Source organism: Heloderma suspectum, chromosome 7 (genome assembly GCF_057233095.1).
Source record: "Heloderma suspectum isolate Gila_16-S chromosome 7, 16-S_ref, whole genome shotgun sequence".
NCBI lineage: Eukaryota > Metazoa > Chordata > Lepidosauria > Squamata > Helodermatidae > Heloderma > Heloderma suspectum.
Window position 1 is genome coordinate 122,504,455 of NC_139464.1, and position 21,948 is coordinate 122,526,402.

Genomic DNA, 21,948 nt, shown 5'->3' on the forward strand with positions numbered 1-21,948 from the left:
TTGCACAATCCAGCCAACACACGGCAATGAAGGACTCTCCTCTACACTTCGACCAACTCTCACACTGGAAAACAAAAAGAGAATCTCCTACTATATACAAGCTCGCCTCCACCACTGTGATTGGAGATTGCTGCATTAAAAGTTCAGCCCTACTGGCAGCTAGAGCTGTCACTTGCCAAGGCTCCGTTCCCCTCTCCCAACTCCTCCTTTCCCACTCCCTAATTTTGAACAAATAGTTACATTGCTCATTAATTTAAGACAAGGTTTTAGAACTTGGGATATTACTATAATGGCAAAATTGAAGCACTATTTCCAAGCTCTTCTAAAGTGTTTTTATGAGATTATGAAAACTTGGATAAATTTGCAGCATCTATAATCTGTATGATTGCTTGAACAGAAAGATATTGCACAGATTTATGATGGTGTTGGCCATGAGAAAAACCCCAAATTCCCTTTTAGTGTAAGATCTTTATTCGGCCTAATAAAAGTAGAACACTAATATGGATTTTGGAATTGAACAAAGAGGCTAGTTGACTTAAATAGTTTTTCACAATGTAACAAAAACTCCTTGGCTTTGTCCTACATGGAGATTCCAGATTGTAATTGGCCTGCTTTATTAATGGAATTGTTTATACTCTCAATCAGTGGGTAAGAGTCTGGCCAAGAAATGGTTTGGCTTGATCCATATCACAATGACAAATTCCATCCACTCAAGACTATGCGCTGCTTTCTTCATTTGGTTTTAAATGCTTTTGTAAATATATGCTTTTGTAAATAAATACATATAGTGAGAGATGCAATATTTTCCATGAGGTCCAGAAAATTACATTTTTTAAAATGTGAAAGCCATGTCCTCGTGATGCCATGGCAACTTCTGTGGGATTAAGAAAGTGGGCCACCGCACACACATCCTTTCTAAAGGAATGAGGCCCACAAAGAGAGACTTGGGCTTAACTTCTATCACAGAATGCAAATTTCCACTAGAACTTTTCACAGAGAGGGCAAGATCAACCAGATCAATACCTGGTAATGCTTGGGTCACAATAGGCCTTTTCTATTTCTTCTCTTTTGGCAATATCCTTCCAACCATTTCCTATATACATCTGCCATCGATAAGGCAGATCGTAATGGATCATGTTGCAGTTATCTGCAAAGAGAACAAATAAAAAGGGATCACAGGATGTTTCAACTGATAACAGAACCTGAGTAGAACCTACCATTCCATTTCAACAAAAATGTCAAAGGTGGCTATCACTGCAACTAAAAATAAATAAAATTATGTTAAAAACAGAAACAGAAGCATATTAACACATAGGAACAGCAAATAAAGATTCCCAAAACAAGTGAGAGCCAGTCAAATTCAAACCCTAGTCAAGTTAAAAAAAACCTTGCCAATACAAAAGTATCTGTTAAAAGGCATTGGAATGATGTCGAAGAGGGGGTAAATTGATCCCGCAGGGCAGAGAGTTCCACAATGAAGAACGCCCTTTCACATATCCCTGTCAACGACATCTGAGCAAAAGGGCATCCCCAACTGATCTCCATACAAGATCATATGGGGGAAGACAATCCTTTCCCAAAGCCATTTAGGGTTTTAAAGGTAATCATCAGCACTTGGAACTGAGTTTCATAATGAAGTGGTAACCGGTGAAACTGCTTCATAGTCATCTGCTTAGCTGTGAAGCTGGCCCTGTGTTTCCTGGTGAAATCAGTGGGTTTGCTCCAGTATGTTCAGAAAAGCAGCGCATTATTGATTCTAAGCTGATCTAACACACTGTCTTTGGATGTCATGATAACCCATGATGGGTTAATTTACCCACGCTGGCTTCATTAACCCATTATGGGTTATTGTGTCATCTGGTAAGTTTTTTTAACCCACTCTGATAACCCATGGTCTGCAGAGTGGGCTATTTAACCCATCGTGGATTATCATGTTGTCTGGTGGTCACCATGGGTTAGCTTGGCCAGCTACAGAGCTGTGCAGGAAGAGTGGCCAAAACTGCTGCCGTTCTGCTCTTCGCTGGCTTAGCTCTGAGGAATATGTTAAAGCAATCAAACCAGAAGTGTAAGGGGGGGGGGGCAGGACTGGGACCAAATAGCTAGCCTCCCCTACTCACGAGGCACTAAATGCTTCATCACAACCCAACCCAGCACCCTGACAGCAGCGAAAATCGAAGGGGCTACAAAACCTTGGGGATTTGCAGGATCTGGGCAAAACGTAATACACAGCTTCCCCCAGTCAGGCAGCACCTGATCCACCATCAAAACCTGGCATAATCATTCACCAAGCAGCGAAAATCCTGAGTGCAGAAAAAAAGGGGGGGGGTGGCTAGAAAACCTTGGGAGTTTGCAGGAGCAGGACCAAACGCCACACACAGCTTCTCTTAGTCAAGAGGCACCCGATCCACCATCAAAACCCTGGACAATTACGCCAGGGGAGCAAAAAATCCCAAGTGCAGCAAAAAGGGGGCGATGGCTAGAAAACTTTGGGGGTTTGCAGGATTGGGACAAACTTCACACAGAGCTTTCCTAGGAAGCACCTGATGCACCCTCAAAACCCAGCTCCGACACTGGACAGCAGCAAAAGTCCAAGGTGGCTATAAAACCCTGGAGGTTTGCTGGATCAGAACTGAACTTCGTAGAGATATCACATCATTCGCTAAAGTGCTAAAGCGCAATTCTCCCCATAATCATTGCTGGCAAACAGGCTTTAACATCTTCCCAATACTGCAATTGCGCAAAAAACTCCAGAGAAGTGAGAACAGAAGCGTCCTTGCCATGGCCATCAATTTGGGGGTGGGTGGTGGGGGTGGAAATGCAGACTTTCCTTTTATCACAAACCTGCTTCTATTCTGAATATCACTAAAGCACTATAGCGCTTTAGCGATAAAACAGAAGTACACCCTACTCCCGGCCCCAGACACTGCTAGCTATGGCAAGGACGCTTCTGTTGTTGGTCCTCTAGAGTTTTTTCGCTTCTCTGAGGTAAATGTGCCGGTGTTTGATGGTGGATCAGGTGCCTCCTGACTAGGAGAGGTTGTGTGTGAAGTTTGGTCCCAATCCTGCAGATCCCCAAGGTTTTCTAGCCACCACCTCCTTTTTACTGCACTTGGGATTATTGCTCCCCTGGGGTAATTGTGCAGGGCTTTGACGATGGATCGGTGCCTCCTGACTAGGAGAGGCTGTGTGTGGAGATTTGTCCCAAACCTGGAAACCTCCAAGGTTTTCTAGCCACTACCACCTTTTTGATGCACTCGGGATTTTCGCTTTAGCGATAAAAGGAAAGTGTGCATTTCCACCCCACCCACCACCAGACATTGCTGGCAGAGACAACACTGCTAGCTTAGTCCCTTAAGGGCACAATCCTATGCATGTTTAGACAGAGAAAAGGCCTACAACCCCCAGCATTCCCCAGCCAGCATGGCTGGCTGGGGAATGCTGGGAGTTGTAGGCCTTTTCTCTGTCTAAACATGCACAGGATTGCACCCTTAGTGTTCCCAAAGCTCAGGAGGAGCAGGGCAACAGAGGTTTTGACCACTCTTGCCACAGGGGTCAGTAGGTGACCAAATTAACCCACAGTGACTACCAGACAGCACCATAACCCACGGCAGCTTAAATAAACCCTACTGCAGACCGTGGGTTATCTGTGTGGGTTATTTTGGTTGAATAAGCCATCGTGGGTAAAAAAATATCCCGACGGCCAACACGATAACCCACGATGGGTTAAATAAACCATCATGGGTTAATTAACCCATCGTGGGTTATTGTGTCATCCAAACCCAGTCACTATCATTGACCAATGTTGGATATTATCCAGGCAGCCAAATTGACAAGTTCATTACAGAAGTAACAACTATTTACTTATTAACTTGGAAAACAAATTGATACCAATCTGGCCAAGCACACTTTTTTAAAATAGAGAACCACCTTTTGTAAAGCTTCCCTATGCTTACTCACCACAGTCTACTGCGCAAATGTCTACTTACAAGCCAGATAGATAAATAAGGCTTGCATTCTACACAAGCTTAGCTACACATTCCTGGCTGCTTCTGAAAATCTGCACAAGGCTGATTCCAAGTGTGTGAAAGGGCAAGAAAACTTCAACTCCCCATGTGCAGTTTTGCTTGCTCTGTCCCAGAATACTGTCTTTTGTTATGAGGTAAACTTCATATCCTGAGCTTTGTCCCATTTTCAGAGTCCTTAATCTCTGTTAAAGGGCTGAATGCGCCTGATATCGGAAGCTAAGCAGGGTCAGCCCTGGTTAGTACTTGGATGGGAGACCGCCTGGGAATCAGGCTTCCTGCATTGAGCAGGGGGTTGGACCTGAAGGTCTTGTAGGCCCCTTCCCACCCTACGATTCTATGAGATCTGTAATTATTTGTTATAGTGTTCCGTCACCTTTCTCCCAAAGGCAACTGAGGTGACATACAATATGAAAACCTATCATCCCTGCATAACAGGGACGATACGCACTATAACAAATTAAATACACGAATTCAGAAAGACCTAATCAAAACAGAGGCAGTATCCATTTGTCATAGCAAGTCTAAAAAATACAAAATAAGCATTAAAACTCCTAAGCCATAAAAACAGGAGGGGCTTAAACAGTGGGAACAGCTAAAACAATGCAGAGCACTTTAGCAAAACCAGCAGTATTAACTACCTACAAAATCTTCACCAGCCAGCAGAACACAATTAGAGAGGTGACCGGGTGGACTTCTTTTGGAAATGAATTCCTGGTGCCACAGTGAAACAAGCTCTATTCCTAATCCTTACCAATTTGATTTGGGCAAATGAGGGAGCACTGGACCTTCTTTCCCAGGGAACAGGGAAGGGCAACTACGAGCAGATGTCCCATAGCCCCAGAGCATTTGTGGCTTGAAAAGGAAGCAACAACACCTTGGCGTGGGCTCAGAAGCGAACACTGAGCCAGTACAACTGAACTAAACCTGGGGATATAGGCCCTTTCCATCTCATCTTCGGCACAGGAATGTAGATGTGAAGTTACCAATGCATAGATGATGGTGGACAGATCCTTATCTGAGAAAAAGTATTGTAGCTAGCTCAGCAACCAAAGTTGGGGGGAAAATGCTCCTATACCTTGCTGCCACCGGAGGATGAAGCAGCAAGGATGCATATCCTCAGACAACAAGGACAACCCCATCCATGACAGGCAAACCCACTGCCTCCTCATTCTTTGAGCACCCTGCCCTCAGCAAGCCTAACTTGCTTGGATTAAACTTCTATTTATTAGCTCTCACCCACCCCACAATGGGTTTTTGTCCAGCAATTGTATCACTGCTCAATGAAAATAAAAATACTGTTGGGTGTTATCAGCATCCTAGTGACACCATACTCCAAAATGTGGGGTGATCTCTCCCAGCAGTTGCATATAGATACGATTAAAGCAGAAGGAGCAAGAAGGAATGTTGCCATGCTCCCCAGGTTAAAGCCCTTGGAGCAGAGCAGAAGTTACCCAGTCCTGCCTTCTGGTACCAATCAGCTAGCTATGAGCAGACCAATTGGACCGACGTGTCTAACTTGGGTCATTAGCTAGTTTCCAGATCAAGAGCTGAAACAACCTTTTATCAAATACAAACTACACAGCCACTGAATTTGATGGGTGGGGGACAGAGAGCTCCAGCCCCTCTCTCCATCTCGATATCCCAGTTGCTTTGACCGCCACCCCTCTGTGTTCTGACATAAGGCCTCCTTCTGCCGCACCCACGGCTGTTCCTTGAGTTAGAGGATGAGGCAGGTGGAAGGAATGTGTGAACAACGTTGGTCTAATGGGCTAAGGAGGCATTATTCCTGAAAAGGGCCATCATGGAAACCCAGCCCGTATCTTCTCTATTGAGACTTACTTTTATTTTTGCAGAACTGCCAGACATAGTACACACAAATTTCATCACTTTTCTCCTTCTCTGTATACTGAGGATTAGTAGAAAGAGTTGGTTTTACACCTGTAAGAGAAAGGGGAAAATCAAGAGACATAATTTCTCTCTATCATGCCTACAAAAAGTGACAGGGTGGTACTTTGCTCCATCACGCAGAACCTAGAGACACTCTCAGTGCTCTGTTCAGGACCAGGTCAATGCAAATTAGAACTACAGTGGATGGATCCTAAATTATGTCACAAGGGACACTGCAAAACACTGGTCTCAAACAAAATTCATCTGGAATGTACAGGTGCATTGTCAACCTTTGCCGAATTTTGGTACATGGCTGAAATATACAGATGGTAATAGAGTAATGGAATACAGATTGCTCACTAAACGTTTAAAAGTGGGCCCCATAGTGCAGGCTGGGATTAAAGCTCAAGCTTGGGTCTACGAAGGTTCAAGGTCAGCAGTGCGGAAAACCTTTGCCATGGCAATACAGATGTTTTGGCTTAGACCTACTCAATCCACTTGGGTTCTATGCTAAAAAGTATAACAACAACAACAACAACTCAATCCACTTGGGTTCTATGCTAAAAAGTATAACAACAACAACTCAATCCACTTGGGTTCTACGCTAAAAAGTATATTGGCTCACCTTGGTCAGGGTCTGGTTTCTTGGAAGTAGGTATATTGGAAGCTTGTTCTTGTCTGTATTCCCTCTGATTCAAAGCATTAGATTTTGCTCCACTTGCTGTAGGCCTGGAGTTTGAGGAATAATCTAAAAGAACAGATATGAGCTTCAAAAGATGAAGAGAAGGTGGTGCTTCTGCACACCAGAGTGTATGAGTAAGAGAACACAGGTGCCCACAAGACCCCCCTATTTATAAGCACTCACTTTTGGATAGACCTAATTCTCTGAACAATGTAGCAGTTTTGTGATCACAGATCGTCTGGATATTCCAAGCTATCTTATCATCCAGCCCTTCTGCAAGCAGCAGCCTCAGGGGATTTGGGTCCAAAAGCTTGTGAGACCTCTTGCATCGGGGAAACCTACATTGTCCTTTGAGAAAGTATCGGCAAATGTGAAGCTTGGTGCAATTATCTTGCTGGCCGCAATTGCCTTCTCCCCTGTTGTAGAAATTGCATACCTGGAAATAGGGAGAAAATGGAAGACACACATGCAGGAATGTCCATCAATCCTGTACAGGAGTCTTTCCGAAATGGAAATGAGAACAAAAATAGCACAAAATGGTAAAAGATGTAAACTGATAACAACAAAAGAAAGGGGGGAAAGAACGTACTCAGCAAATTGCTAAAAATATTAGAACAAACAGAATTATTAACATACATCAGTAGTGGGAAACCCACCCAGGAAGGCTGCTGGATTGTTAGATGAAAGGATTAATAAAGGACGGCGATTGCAGAGAAGCTAAACCAATTCTTTTATCAGTCTTCATTGCAGGAGGTGTTGGACAGATTTCTGTGCCAGAACTGGTTTTTGGGGAGGGGGGCATCTGAAGAACTGAATCCAAACAGCGTCTATGGCAAATGAAGTTCTAGATCTAACTGACAAATTAAAAATTTACAAGTAACCAGGTCCAGATAGCCTAAACAGAACTAAAATGTGAATTTGATGATCTCTTATAAAAAAATGCAATTTGTCATTAGAATGAGCCTCCAACATTAGCAAGCATAACATCATTTTTTTTAAAAAAAGGAATCTGGGAGCAGCTAGGAAATTATAGGCCAATTGGCAGTGAGGCCCCCCAAGGATCTGTACTAAGACCAGTGCTATTTTACTCGTTCGTAAGTTATCTAGAAGCAGGACTTAGCAATAACTGAGCAGTAACTCCAGTTTGGTGTTTCACCACCAAGTTATTCAGGACAATGATGCCCAAGTGGCCTGTGAATAATCTCGCCAAACTGGGGGAAGGGGCAATAACATGACAAATGATGTTCACTATGAATAAATGTAAAGTGATGCAGACTGGGGCAAAAAAAAATCCCGACTACATATGTACAGACAGAGTCTGACTGACTGGCAGTGACTAAATAGAAAAAAAGATCCTGGAGTCTTGGTGAATAGCTGAATGAAAACATGAAACCAGGTGTGACATCTGTGTGACATCTGTGAAAAAGGCAAGTTTCATATTGGGAAAGCAACTGAAAATGAAGTGGCCAGTATAACAGCACCCTTACACAAAGCTATGGTACAGCCTGATTCAGAGACAAACTACGCATTGCACTAATTACGTAGAATGTAGCTGAGGGTTAGCATTTTCTTTACTCTAGTGTAAGCACAAATGGCCCCAATTCAGATTGGAACCACCACAGACCAGGAGGGAAAAACTAAACCTGTTCCTGAAATACCCCCAACTCATCCCAGTTAACAAAAGAAAACAGTCTCCACTGGAACCAACAGAGGCTTTCCCCCCCTTCTGTTAAATCTCTGAATGGGAAGATTTTGAAATGGAAAATTTTCCTATGCAAATTAGGCTAAATTTTCCAGTTCCTTGGAGTGTGATCTAATTTAGCATGTTTATTTTACTTGTATTTAAATAGACAAAGCTAAAAAAAAAAATACCCAGTGTTAATTTTTTGTCCCAGTACACATATTTGACCTGAAATATTTGAAAGGGGGAAATAAACCACACTGAATTTAATGTAAATGTTATATCATGTAGAATTTTTTAATGGAATACTTGTAAAAACTTAAAGACAATGGCATGTACTCCCCTTCCATTATTTAAATGTAAGGGAAAAAAACAAAGGTATTGAAAATCATTAATGCGTTCACAAAGGTTAGCAACCTAGAGAACCACGCATGACACGCTGACAACCGCTCATCTATTTCAAGAGTCCAGTTCTGTTCCACTGACGTTGTTGGGGCACCTTCAGTGTCGCTGTCACTACTTATTTGTTCCATTTCACACTGAGACATACATGTATTTCAGAGACATATATGCATTTTCTCACATACTTGCTACACATAATCACCTGAAAACCTTTGAAACTGCCAGGCTTGCCTACTATGGTATTTGCAAATAGCATCTACCATTCACTGTTGCTAATGAACTTATGAAATGGGAACTTTTCCACAGAAAAATTAAGCGCTGGGAGAAAAAAAAATCACCTCACATCACTGTATGGTATTTTCATAACTTACATCAGGTAAGAGAAAAGGATCATTTTGGAGAAGTAAAACACGCAGTTCATCCTCATTGAGGCCGGAGAGTTCATGATTCTTTAGGACTTTTCGGTTATGCTCGGATAAAATTTCATGAGAATACTTACAAGCCCTAGAATAAAAGGAAAATGAGAGAAAATCATAGTTAAATTAGCAAAAATACCTGATATTATAATATTGGTATACGCCTATGCAGTGAGGGCCTATATATTTTAAGGAGCCTTCTTTTCTTCAGTGTACTACAAAGCCTGAGAGTTTGTACTTGCCCTGAGTTCCTTGGAGAAATGTGATTTTAGATATATTACACACACACACATATATATTTTCCAAAATCTGTCACAATGTGGAGTAGCCAAGAAATAGGCCCAAGGATGGGGCCTTGCAGATGAAGAGGTCGAGCTATCATGATAGTCTGACTGTCAAAATGGCAGAAGTCCCCAGGGGTAGGAAGCAGGCTTAGCCTTCACCCCAATGGTGTCCCTGAGTGCATCTCTTTCATTTGTCCCATACATGTGAATAGTTGCCATTCAGTCCTGTGGAGAAAAGGAAAATTATGCACTTGGCTTGGCCATGCTGCTGTGGTAAGGACAAAAACTGCTGTCCCCCCGCCCCGCCTCAGTACTGCATGACCTGACCTCACTGACAGGCATCTTGCAGGGCTGCTGTAATACAGGGAGAGCATTCTACAGCCAGGCCGCCACTGCCAAAATACTCCTTTCCTTCGTGGAGAAAGGCCTCAGCAGAAGATTCTGAAAGCCCAGGTAGGTTGAGTGCCATTTTGGGGTAGAAAGGTAGGATACAAATCAAATCAATAAATAACATGGGAAAATATGCTCCTTCGGGGATTTGAGTCCAAGCTATTCAGGGCTTTAAAGCTAAGCACAAGCACTTTGAATTGGGTCCAGAACCAATAGGCAGCCAATGAAGCTCTTTTAAAGTTGGTGTAATATGCATGAGTCTGGCTCGACCAGTCAAAATTCTGGCAGCAGCATTCTGCTAATAAATAAATATTCCTTCTTCTGCCTAGTACCAGTTTTGGATATTCTAAGGGCCAAACTATGACTGGATTCACACGACATGACAACCCATCATGGGATGTCATTTGAAACAAGCCACGGTGGGTTGTTGTGTCATCCGAACCTGGACTTCCTGCAGTTTGGCTTATTTTTCATTCAAAAGTTACCCTGAGAACCTATGGCTGCTTCTTGAGGTTGCTTAACCCACAATGGGCTGGGCGTGTCATCCAAACCTGGCAGAGCCAACCCATCGTGGGTTGCAGCGAACAGTTACGGAGCCGCTTGGCAGGGACGGCAAAACCACTGCCGCTCTTTCAGAATGATCTCACCCGTGCTGCAGTGACAGCTCCTCTACTGATGCCCAAACAGCACTTTGGAGGGGAGATCAACTGTTCGCAACCCCCATTAAAAAAAAAAAAATCAGCCCAAGATTTGCACAAATGGGGGCATAATATGTATTTTCAGCCCCAGGAATTTGCGCAAATGTCTTCGTATTTTTATTATGATTATTAATTTTTGCCAGTCTTTCACAGTTGCGCAAGTGTGCACTTGCAGCTGTCAAATACAGTCGGGGCCAGAAATATTGGAACAAGGATAACTGTTTTGGCAGTTGGCCTCTGTACACCACCACATTGAAGTTCAAAGGAAACACACCCAGATGGGAGTGATGTCAGGACTGTCAGCTGAAATTCAAGGGTTCTGACAAAAGTGGGGCACTAACCATTCAGGAAGGACAGCCAGTGGCATACACACATACCCATCGTTGGTGGCTCATAAGTAATGGAACAAACCAACATCATTTCAAACTTAAGGATCGCCTTTAATACCTGGATGAAAATCTTTTGCAGCCAATGACTACCTGAAATCTGGGACCCATGGACATGACCAAATGCTGAGTCTCCTCCCTCTAGGTGCTTTGCCAGGCCTTTACTGCAGCTGCCTTCAACTGCTGCTTGTTTGTGGGTCTTTCTGCCTTCAGTCTTGTCTTCAGTATGTGAAAAGCATGCTCTATTGGGTGGAGATCAGGTGACTGACTTGGCCATTGAAGAACATCCCACTTCTTTGCCTGGAGAAACTCTTGGGTAGCTTTTGCTGCATGTTTTGGGTCATTATCCATCTGCAATATGAAGCAGCATCCTATCAGTTTGGCAGCATTCAGCTGAATCTGAACAGAACGTATAGCCCTATACACTTCAGAATTCATCCTGCTGCTTTTATCAGCAGTCAGGTCATCAATAAACACCAGTGACCCAGTTCCATTGGCAGCTATACATGCCCAAGCCATAACATTGCCTCCACCATATTTGACAGATGATGTGGTATGCTTTGGATCATGAGCTGTTCCTTTCCTTCTCCATACTTTTCTCTTCCCATCATTCTGGTACAAGTTAATCTGGGTTTCATCAGTCCAAAGAATCTTATTCCAAAACTGGGCAGCCTTTTTTAGGTGTTTGCTAGCAAAGGCTAATCTGGCCTTTCGGTTCTTGAGCGTTACCAGTGGTTTGCACCTTGTTGTGAAGCCTCTGTGTTTACATTCATAAAGCCGTCTCTTGACTGTCGATGTTGACAATGACATGCCTACCTCCTCAAGCGCGTTCTTGACCTGGCTAGATGCTGTGAAAGGGTTCCTCTTCGCCATGACCAGAATTCTGCAGTCATCCACTTTAGTTGTCTTCTGTGGTCTTCCAGGCCTTTTGCTGTTGCTGAGCTTGCCAGTTAATTCCTTCTTTTTCAGGATGTTCCAGACTGTTGTGTTGGCCACTCCCAATGTTTTTGCTATCTCCCTGATGGGTTATTTTGTTTCCTCAGCCTAATGATGGCCTCCTTCACTCGCATGGACACTTCTTCGGACCTCATGTGAGGGGTTCCAGTGAACAGCTGCCAAATGCAAATGTAACACTCAGAACCACCTCCAGGCCTTTTATCTGCTTGATTGGTCATAGGGTACCCAGGAAACAGGCCACACCTGGCCATGCAGCTGCTTGTCAGCCATTCGCTCCATTACTTATGAGCCCCCAATGATGGGTGTGTGTGTATGCCACTGGCTGTCCTTCCCGAATGGTTAGTGCCCCACTTTTGTCAAACCCCTTGAATTACAGCTGAAAGTCCTGACTTCGCTCCCATCTGGGTGTGTTTCCTTTCAACTTCAATGTGGTGGTGTGCAGAGGCCAACTGCCAAAACAGTTATCCTTGTTCCTATATTTCTGGCCCTGACTGTATATATAGCCTTGCCAATGCCCTGGTATGTTTCATCTGTCAAAGGGAACTTTGTACAGTATGAAGGAAATTGACAAGATGAGACTGCCTTTTCACAGCTCCCATTCACAGCAACCACAGCAGTAACTGCCCCGAACGGGAGCCACAAGATGGGCAGACAAGATAGGTTCTGCTGTGCAGGACCCTGGGATACCAGGAGGAGAACTGAGGAGGAGAACAACTCACGCTGAGCCTGATCATCTCTTGGGTGCACCATGGATTGTTCCGAAAATAACCCACACTGCGTAGATTATTTGCGGCGAAGTTTGTCATGTCACGTAAACTCATTCCCTATGTGAATTTTTCCCACTTTTAAAACTGCGTGCTTAACACAGACACTTTTACTTTGGAGTAAAAGCAGCTGCATTAACCCAATCCAGAATGTACTCCCGATCTGGATCAAGGCCCCACATTAATTTCCTGCTGAAATTGTTCCCTCCTGGCTGCTGTTTACTGCAAATAGCACCTTTGGGGATTAACAGCAGCCAGAGAGAAGGTAATTCTCAGAAGGAAATTTGGTGTAGATTGGGAACATCTTTCAGATCAGGGCTACGCAGTTGCTTTTGTTCCATAATGAAAGTGGTCAGGTTAAACACAGTATTTTAAAAAGTGCAAACAACATCACATGTAGTTTGGCCCTGAGATTTCAGCTCAGGATATAGTTTCAGTGTCTGTACATAACTATTTTGTTTATACTAGATGCAATTCCCATCAATTGGATGGGAATCAACAGGCGAACTGGATTCAGGGGTAAGACACAAACAAGTTGAAGTTTTGCTCCTAGCAACCAAATTCTGCTCTGTGTTTATCCAAGGCACTGAGGTCAAAGTTTGACTAAAACGATAGCTAGAAAGAACAGCCCTACGTATTAACAACACTTTCAGGATCTTAAAAATATATTGACATTTTTTTGTACTTTACACACGAGCCACTTATTTTAAATCAATGTTACAACAGAACTGTTTAGAGGTAGATAGACACATCTCCTGGAAATCTTAACTTTTAGAGAGTTGCTGCCACTCAGAGTAAACACATCTTCAACCTTTTCAAATGTCCTCCTCTTTCTCTCTCCCCATGCCTTCCTGCCCCCATTCTTTTTCGTTTTTTCTTACTCCTCTTAAATAAAACAGAGGCAAAAACAGTGGTGTGTGTCCTTTGCTTCAATACATTTTAGGATTATTGCTGGTCACAACCCATCAGATGAAGAATAGTGGAATAGAAAATGATGTCCTAGATAGATCAGTGGACAGACTGAGTATAAGGCAGGTTCAGAAATCCTTCCCTACATTTATTTAAAGGACAGGATGTATAGGTGGTAAATGAAAAAGTGTTAAAAGTAAGTCAATCCAAGTTCAAAAAGTTTCTGAACGTGTGATCCTATCCATGTTTAGACTGAAAAAAGTCCTATAACTCCCAGCATTCCCCATGCTTGCTGAGGAATGCTGGGAGTTGTGTGACTTTTTTCCGCCTAAACCTGCATAGGATTGCACCCTAAGTCATACAAAATCTGCTCAGGAAAACTGGGGCAAAATTAATTAAAATTGGCTGTGTGTGCTTCTGTAAGGCTTGTGTTTTCTCATAGGCACAACCGGATAAATCTTAGGCACCTGGTCACCCAGACACCTAAACATCTGGTCATCTAGGAGCTTGAAAAAAATGTTTTGAATCCCATCCAGCACTGGAAGACAAGAGCCTAGTGCCGTCAAGGAATTAGAAATATTTCCCCAGCGTTCCTCATAAGCTTGATCAAAGACAATGATAAGTCTTGAGCATAGCAAAATTATCTGAATTACACCTCATAGAATTTGCAAAACACACACACACACCACTATTAGCCACTTCCCCCATTCTAAGAATTTCAGACTGCATGTTCAATGAATGCACGTGGATGATCTGTTCCTTTCCCTACATGCTGCACTGAATGCCTGAACGGGGTCCCACGTGTACAGATTGTACCTGCGAGGTTTCTGTTCAGATGGCCTTGTCTCCCTCCCATTATGGGCATTCATTGAACACACAATCTGAACGCCTGAACAGTGATCTGCCCTTATACACCTCACCTCCCTATTCTTGTGTATGAGCCAGCCAGGGCACAGGCAAATGGGCGCGAGCAACCGGGATAGCTAAAGCATAGGCCCTGCCAAAACCTTAACCGCTCTTCACGTTAGAGGCTTAAGAGCCCTTTGCCTCCACCCTGGGCAGAGTCAATATTGCTGGCCCTCAGGCCCTTGCTCAATCCAAAATGGGAAGCCTGTCGAAAAATTCACTCCCAACCATGGACGTGACGCAAGTCAGACAGACCAGATCTGACTGGATTTTGGCATTTGTGTTCTGTTATCTCTTGTGTTTCCTTGGCTTTTGAGACCCACTCTGTAAGCATTAGCGGTTTCATTTGTAGCAACCAGCTTCATTTCATAATCTGACAAAATGAGCACTAACCCACAAAACATATGCCAGCCAGTCAGACTGTACCTAGTGGCCACACAGCCCCTCCTGCCAACATGAGCGCTCCCGGCTACACCCACCCACCACCCTTTTGTTCAGTGTGAAAAGGGGCTTGGTCTCCCCTCTCACATGGAAGACCGTGACACACATCTGTTGGAAGATGGGGAGCGCACCTTTTTACAGGCAGTGAGTGCGCAGACAGTGGGTGGTGTGGCCACCAGGTCCATCAGTGGTAGCCCTACGACTGCCCTCATACAGTCACTGAATGTGTGTGGGCGGGAGGGGGTCATCTGAACCCCTTTCTCTTAGCCCTCCAAGTGCCACAGAAAGTTTTGTAATGCATAATGGTACGACTACTAATATATAATCCTTACTTATTCTGTGGTCTTACACGACAAGAATATTCTTCAAGTTTAATAGGAACTAATTCACTCTAGTCCCTGACAAAAGAAGTGGGTGGAGTTCAACTTTCCTTCCGCTTCTAAGCAAACACAAGTTGGGCTTTCAGCACAGTGAGAGAAGTAGCGAATTGAAATGCATCTGCCTCCATATTGTATGCCTTTCTCCGGGTTTCTTCTCTCTTAGGTATTGGGTACCCAATCTTCACATACTAGGCTGCTGACTGACCCCACAGCCATTTCTCTCTTGGGGGGGGATCTTCAGGACAACGGAATGAGAAACACACTGGAGTATTATCCGGCTTTTGTCCCATAGAGACACACAAAGCAAGAAAAGTCAAGTGTGCCGTACCTTTAAAATCCGGTTTTCACAGGTCACACAGTGTTTGAAAGGACTCAGCCAGCACCTGACACGAGGAGCCCCACTGATTAACTAGAGGGCTTTCCTGCCCTGCATCCTTCAGGAGCAGCCTTTACTGGTGATCTGGCAACCCCAAGAGAGGGGGATCTCCTCATAGCCTAAGCAGCCTCCTTTAGAGCAAAGGTGCTCAGTGATCCTCATCCCCAAGACACACACAGCAGAGTCAGACATGATAATTCCCTGCTCTATCTATCCCTGTGCTGTTTGGTTTCAAGCCAGACTAGACTAGGCAGGTCCAGCCTTTCTCTGCCAGCTCACATGAGAATCGAAACTGAAGGCAAGCACAGCTTCCTAGCAATATTACAATGCCACAGAAAAGCTGGGAATAGAAAGCTACCATAGGTAGATGATTAATATGACCATGTTATGCCAAAGAGGGAAAAGGCACTTTGTCAAAATGCATTCAGGTGACGATGTTAAGCTGATTTACTCATTGCTGCCAGACCGGTTTGTATGGGCTGTTTTTTTCAAATTAATTGTTATCTTAACCACTTTATTTTATTAATTTCATTGGTTTTTTAACCATTCCAACTGGTTTGCAGTTTGTATTTTAAGGGTTGGTTTTGACTTGGAATTGTGCTAACCCACCCTGGGCTGGAAGGTGGAGTTAAAATCTTCAAATAAATAAGAATACAATTGGACACCGTCACCATGCAAATGTTGGGGGTAGACCAGTACAGGCTCAAAGAAGCCCTTTTCCTTACCTCCCCCTCTCCCCCTGGCTGGTGTGTACCTTAATGGGAATCTCATATATGCTTCTTATATGGTCACCCAATTCGCCCACTCCACCCTCAGACCACACACAGAGATTTCCTTGCAGAGGGAAAAAGACCCCATTCAGCCCCATGCTGATGTCATCCCACATGTGCAGTTTTGCCTGGGGAGGGGAATGAACTGAGCCCTAAACACATAAATAAAATCAATTTTCCCACACTGCTATCTATGCTTCATGTTATTTTTGTACTTGTAATATTTACACATTGATTTTATAAGAATACATGCAATCTAAAACCAATCAAAGGGCTCCCTATAAATCAGGCCGAAAATCCCAAGAATTATCCTCTCCCTTACCTAACTCACAACATATGTCCAATGAGCCCTTTTGGAATGGAGGGTGACATGCACAGAATAGGAGTCAGAGAGAGAAAGAAAAGCCTAGGACAGAGAAACCCAATCTTTAAAAGGTTAGAGGCAGAGAAAGACAGAGACCTGGTTCTCACATAATGAGAAGCCACCATAGTGAATTTCCCTGCAGGGCTTCTCATCGTGGCAGGTGCCACTTCTGAATAATCAAGACTTGGTGGGGGCGCAGCGTACCTTGTCATTACGTGCGAACCCTGAGAAAGTGGGTTGTTGAAGTGGTTAACAAGCCCCCACAACCCTAAAACAGCCTATGGGTTCTGAGTGGTTTGTCAACCACCTCAACAACCCACCCTTACTGGGTTCACATGAAATGAAAATCTATGGCATGCCCCCTCCACAGCTCGAATAGTCAGAATGGTGGCCGCTGCCACAGCAAAAAACCCAGTGGGGAAATTCACCCATGGTGGCTTTTTGTTACGTGTGAACCAGGTCAGTGAGAGGAGGCCAAGGGAGAGATGAGAAAGGCTAGGAGGCCATATGCAATATCAAGTCAATGCCTTCAAACTGTAGGTGTGCCAAGTTGCCCCAGTAGCAAAAATGATCATACCTCGTCCCTCCCTGTCCCCCTTTTCTTTTGCGTCATGTTTTTTAGACTGTAAGCATGAGAGCAGGGACTGTCCTCTTTTATTGACTGTATATAAGCTGCTCTCAGAGCCTTTTCAGCTGAAGGGCAGGGTGAACGTGCTTAAATAAATAAATAAATAACCCCAAATGTAGTGGGTGCTAAGGACATCATTTAGGAAGAGCAGAGAGGAATCAAGGCGATGAAGCCCCCAGCCACCCCAACTCAGTCTCATTGATAACTAAATGGACCTGAAATTATGTCGAAGAGACCACAATATGGGATTAAGCATTCGTTTTTTAACAAATGTAGGAAGCTTTAGACAGACAATTTTAAAGATGATTCCTTCCTGTAACGGATCTCCACCTCAACCCTTATCAGGGTTCCGATCACACGGAGAGTTCTATCTGCATTCAAGCAAACGTAACAGAGCTCCCTTTCAGACCTTGCTGATTCAACACAGCAAGGTCTGAACTGGGGTAGACGGGGTGTCATGCCTGGACATGTAGGGGCCAGGGCCAGCATGCATGGCCCTGATCCTCTACCTACCTTAAGCCCTCAAGTATTCAGGCAAATGCCTGAACAGGGCTAAACTAGAATCTGAAACCACAATTTGAAGCAGATTTGCGAACAACCATTTGTGCTAAATGTGATTTATTGTTATGACTGAATTCATAGACCATTGATAAACCAGTCAGGGCCATTGCTCCCACTCAAGAGATCACAACCACTGGAGATGGGAATGAACTTACAAAACTGAGTGCTGAGCAGACAGAACAATAAAGTAGATAAGCAGCACTAAACCATGGTTTGCCCGTTATGCATCTGGAAGCTCAAACAATGATTTTGGGGGTTTTTAACTAAGGTTAGCACAAACCATAGTTTGCATTATGTCTGAATCCAGCCAATGAGAAAGGAACTTTAAACTTCACAGAACATGAAACCTTTTTACTCAAAGAGAATATACAATGTATATGGCACAGGTTAGAGGGACCTTTTTATAACCTTCTTTATGGTCAATTATGACTGCTGACAGTAGTATTTCAGTGTTGCTCCTTGGGAGGAAAGCTATGGCCAACCTAGACAGCATAGTAAGAAGCAGAGACATCACCTTGCCGACAAAGGTCCGTCTATTCAAAGCTATGGTTTTCCCAGTAGTAATGTATGGCTGTGAGAGCTGGACTATAAGGAAGGCTGAGTGCCGAAGAATCGATGCTTTCGAACTGTGGTGCTGGAGAAGACTCTTACGAGTCCCCTGGACTGCAAGGAGGTCAAATCAGTCCATCCTAAAGGAAATCCACCCTGAGTGCTTGGAAGGACAGAGACTGAAGCTGAAGCTCAAATATTTTGGCCTCTTAATGCGAAGAGAAAACTCCCTGGAAAAGACCCTGATGCTGGGAAAGATTGAAGGCAAAAGGAGAAGGGGACGGCAGAGGATGAGATGGCTGGATAGCATCACCGATGCAATGAATATGGACTTGAGCACGCTCCGGGAGAGAGCGCAGGACAGGAAGGCCTGGCGTGCTATGGTCCATGGGGTCACGAAGAGTCGGACACGACTGAACAACAACAACAATACACAGATGATGCTGTTCTCCTGTCATATACCCAGGTGGGGATGCGTAGGCTTTTAAGAGCCCTAAGCTCATATTGTATGAGAGAAGCCCTTCAGGTTAACTATGAAAAAACTAAAATCTTAGTCTTTGGCAAAAGGAGGAAAAAATACCGATGGCAGCTGGATAACCACTTGCTTGACCAGGTTAATAAACATAAATACCTAGGAGTGACATTTCAAAGTCCAGGATCTTGGTCTGAGTACTTGAAAGCAATAGCCCTGACAACTAATGCAACTAGTAACACCATTCTTCATTTTGCTGCAGGACCAGGTGGTAAGATGGTGGCCCCTTTAATAGAGCTATACAAGGGTAAATTATTTCCCCAAATATTATATGGGGAACCTGCCTGGACCCATGTTAATATTGTTTCATTGGAGTCAGTGCAGCATAAATTTCTATCCAGAGTACTCGGGATTCCTAGATCCACTTCTAAGGCCATTGTCTGACTAGAAACAGCCTGTCACTCAGTGGGAATGCTTGTCCAAAAAGCTGCCACTTTCTTCTGGTTAAAGATAGTGTTTCAACTGGCCTCCCCTTTGGTCTTATTAGCATATGAAGAAATGGGAAGGGGCGCATGGGCAGACAAGATCACCACATCTATTTCTTAGTTGGGCTTTTCACAATCATATTTGCTTGCGAGGGGCTATGACAGAACTAGGGAGGAGATCTCAAAGAGATTACAAGATGTTGATATCCAAACAACAACGGCTGCTGTTGCTGAAAGTCGCCCTAACAAGATCTATAAAAGCATCATGACCTCTCCAGGAAAGGTTCCCCCATATTTGATTTCCATCAGCTCACATGAATTGAGATAGCTCATGACTAGGTGCAGACTGAACTCACCCCAACTGATGGAGGTGAAGGTACGTTATAGGACCCATCATGGCATGAGTGCAGATTGCCCAGCTGGTTGCCCCAAGGTAGAGGACATTCTAGCGGAATGCCCATTGTACATCGATCTGAGGAAGCAATACCTTGAGCCCCTATTTAGTTGCGCTTGAGGATACTCCCGGTGCAAGTATAACTTGATTACTATTAGCTGGAACAGATCATTATATATCATATAGGACCGCCAAGTTTGTCAGTCAAGCCCTGGAGAGGCGAAAGTCATTGACTGTTAAAAAAAACTAAATCTGTAAACATCGTAATAACATGCCGGCAAATATTGTTTTAGGATTTTAAAATGTTTTAAATTTGTTTTTGTTGATTATTTTATTGGCAATTTGTGTTTTGGTTTCCCTTTTGGTTGATATGAGAATTCTGTTTGTTTTTGTATGCGGATGGCCTGATCGGCTGAACAAAGCAATAAATAAACTTGAATAGAACTTATGACTGCTGATCTACAGAAGGATTAATTTGCTAACAACAAAAATGTGCTAGGGGCTTCATCAGTCTTTTCTCTTAAAAAAAAAAATCAACTATGTGTAAAGTACATTGACCTGTAGAAAACCCACAGAAGAGAAAAGATTATGACGAATTTCACCATATTCTATAGCAGCGGATGGTGAATCATCAGACCGTCATGGGCGGTTTTGGTTTGTCATGAGGTTTCTTTTCCAAGATGAAGGCAGCCATTTTGATAAATGTCAGTATCGATGTTAAACTTATAGTACAAGGGCAGCTATATCTGAACATTAAATCAGGATCTATGCAGAAGTGGAGGAGTCCAAGAGAAGAACACGCCTAGCCACAAACTTTAGTTTGTTTAAAAACAGGATTCCATTTTCCTAGAAGGAAATTTCCTGAGCGAAACTATTTTGACCAGTCTGCATTTTTCTACCTCAAATGGAATCAGAGACTAGTAGAGCCTGGTGCGATTCTTCAGGGCCGGGCAAGGCAAGGTTGTTTTTGGGTCTGGAATTTTGAAGTTATTTCTCAGCAGATAGGGATATGAATCAGCAGTTCAAACAACACAGGGATTAATGTCCATTCTAACACATTTGCTGGTACCCAAGTTAAGCACTTTCAAATCCCATGGGTTTCAGTAGGATCCAAAAGCACTTAACCTGTGTCTGGAACGCGCTCGTAACTGTCCTATTCGGTCCTCTTCATTTCTTGTAAGACATCACATATTTTAGACAAATATAAACAGTTACAAAGCTGCGCACCAACGCAGCCGCATTAAACCTGGGGACTACCAATTGCATTCCATGGGGCGATTACGGAAAGGGATTTCCCTGGATCACCCAGAAAAGAGAGTTAAGCACTTCTGAAGTCCCATCACATTTCAGCAGGAGAGACTGCAGAACATGCTCCGCTTTACCCCCTCACTGAAAGCAGCGGGGCCGAAGAATGCAACCCCAACGACCCCGCCCAGGGCTAAGCCCCACTGAACACAGCGGGGCTGCTTCCGAGCCGGGCTGTCGTGGAATCGCCCTCACCTGGCTCGGCACCTGCCCAGGAGGTTGAGCTTGCAGAGGTGGAGGCTCTCGCAGCCCGCGCACGCCCTCCGGACGCAGATCCTGGCCGAGGACACGGCCAGCACGCAGGCGGCGCCGCGCTCCTCGTGCACCAGGAACCGCGCCTGCCCCGCGTCCGCCAGGACCTGCCGCAGCTGCGGCTCGGGCAGCGCCACGGCCCGCAGCAGCGCGCCGCGCTCCAGGCGGCCCCCGCCGGCGCACAGCACCTTGGTCAGGAAGCCGCGCACCGCCGGGTCCGACATGGCCGCGCGCGCCCGCCCGCCGCGCTCCGCCCCGCGCCGCCGGGAATCGAAACCGGAGCGGCGCGCCGGAGGGGCGTGGCGAGGCCCTCCCCGGGGGCGGCCCGGGCCGGCTCCGCGCGCCCCGGCCGAGGGGCCCGTCTTGCGTGACGCCGAGCCCCGGGGGAGCTGCGCCCGGACCGCGCCCGCGGCCGCCCCGGGCGAGCCAGCGGAGTGCGGAGTGCGAGAAACGCGAGCCGAAGGGCGCAATCCCGGGCGTGTTCAGACCGAGGAAAGGCCTCCGACTCCCAGCACCCCCCAGCCGAACGCTGGGACTTGCAGGCCTTTTCCCTGCCTAAAGATGCCCGGGATTGCGCCCTAAAA

The 21,948-nt window shown here is 44.8% G+C and overlaps 1 protein-coding gene across 1 annotated transcript in view; it reads right to left on the reverse strand.

Moving 5' to 3' along the window:
- The window catches only part of LOC146340281 (protein mono-ADP-ribosyltransferase PARP12-like), a 46,971-nt gene extending 25,355 nt beyond the window's left edge, over positions 1 to 21,616 (reverse strand). The window contains exons 1-6 of the mRNA XM_084811320.1: positions 21,308 to 21,616; positions 9,049 to 9,181; positions 6,778 to 7,030; positions 6,538 to 6,660; positions 5,865 to 5,963; positions 1,024 to 1,147 (exon numbers count right to left, since the gene is read on the reverse strand). Coding sequence (XP_084667446.1) covers positions 1,024 to 1,147; positions 5,865 to 5,963; positions 6,538 to 6,660; positions 6,778 to 7,030; positions 9,049 to 9,181; positions 21,308 to 21,588 — 1,013 coding nt within the window. The 5' untranslated portion in view covers positions 21,589 to 21,616. The remainder of the gene's footprint in view (positions 1 to 1,023; positions 1,148 to 5,864; positions 5,964 to 6,537; positions 6,661 to 6,777; positions 7,031 to 9,048; positions 9,182 to 21,307) is intronic.
- Between the last annotated feature and the right edge of the window lie 332 nt (positions 21,617 to 21,948).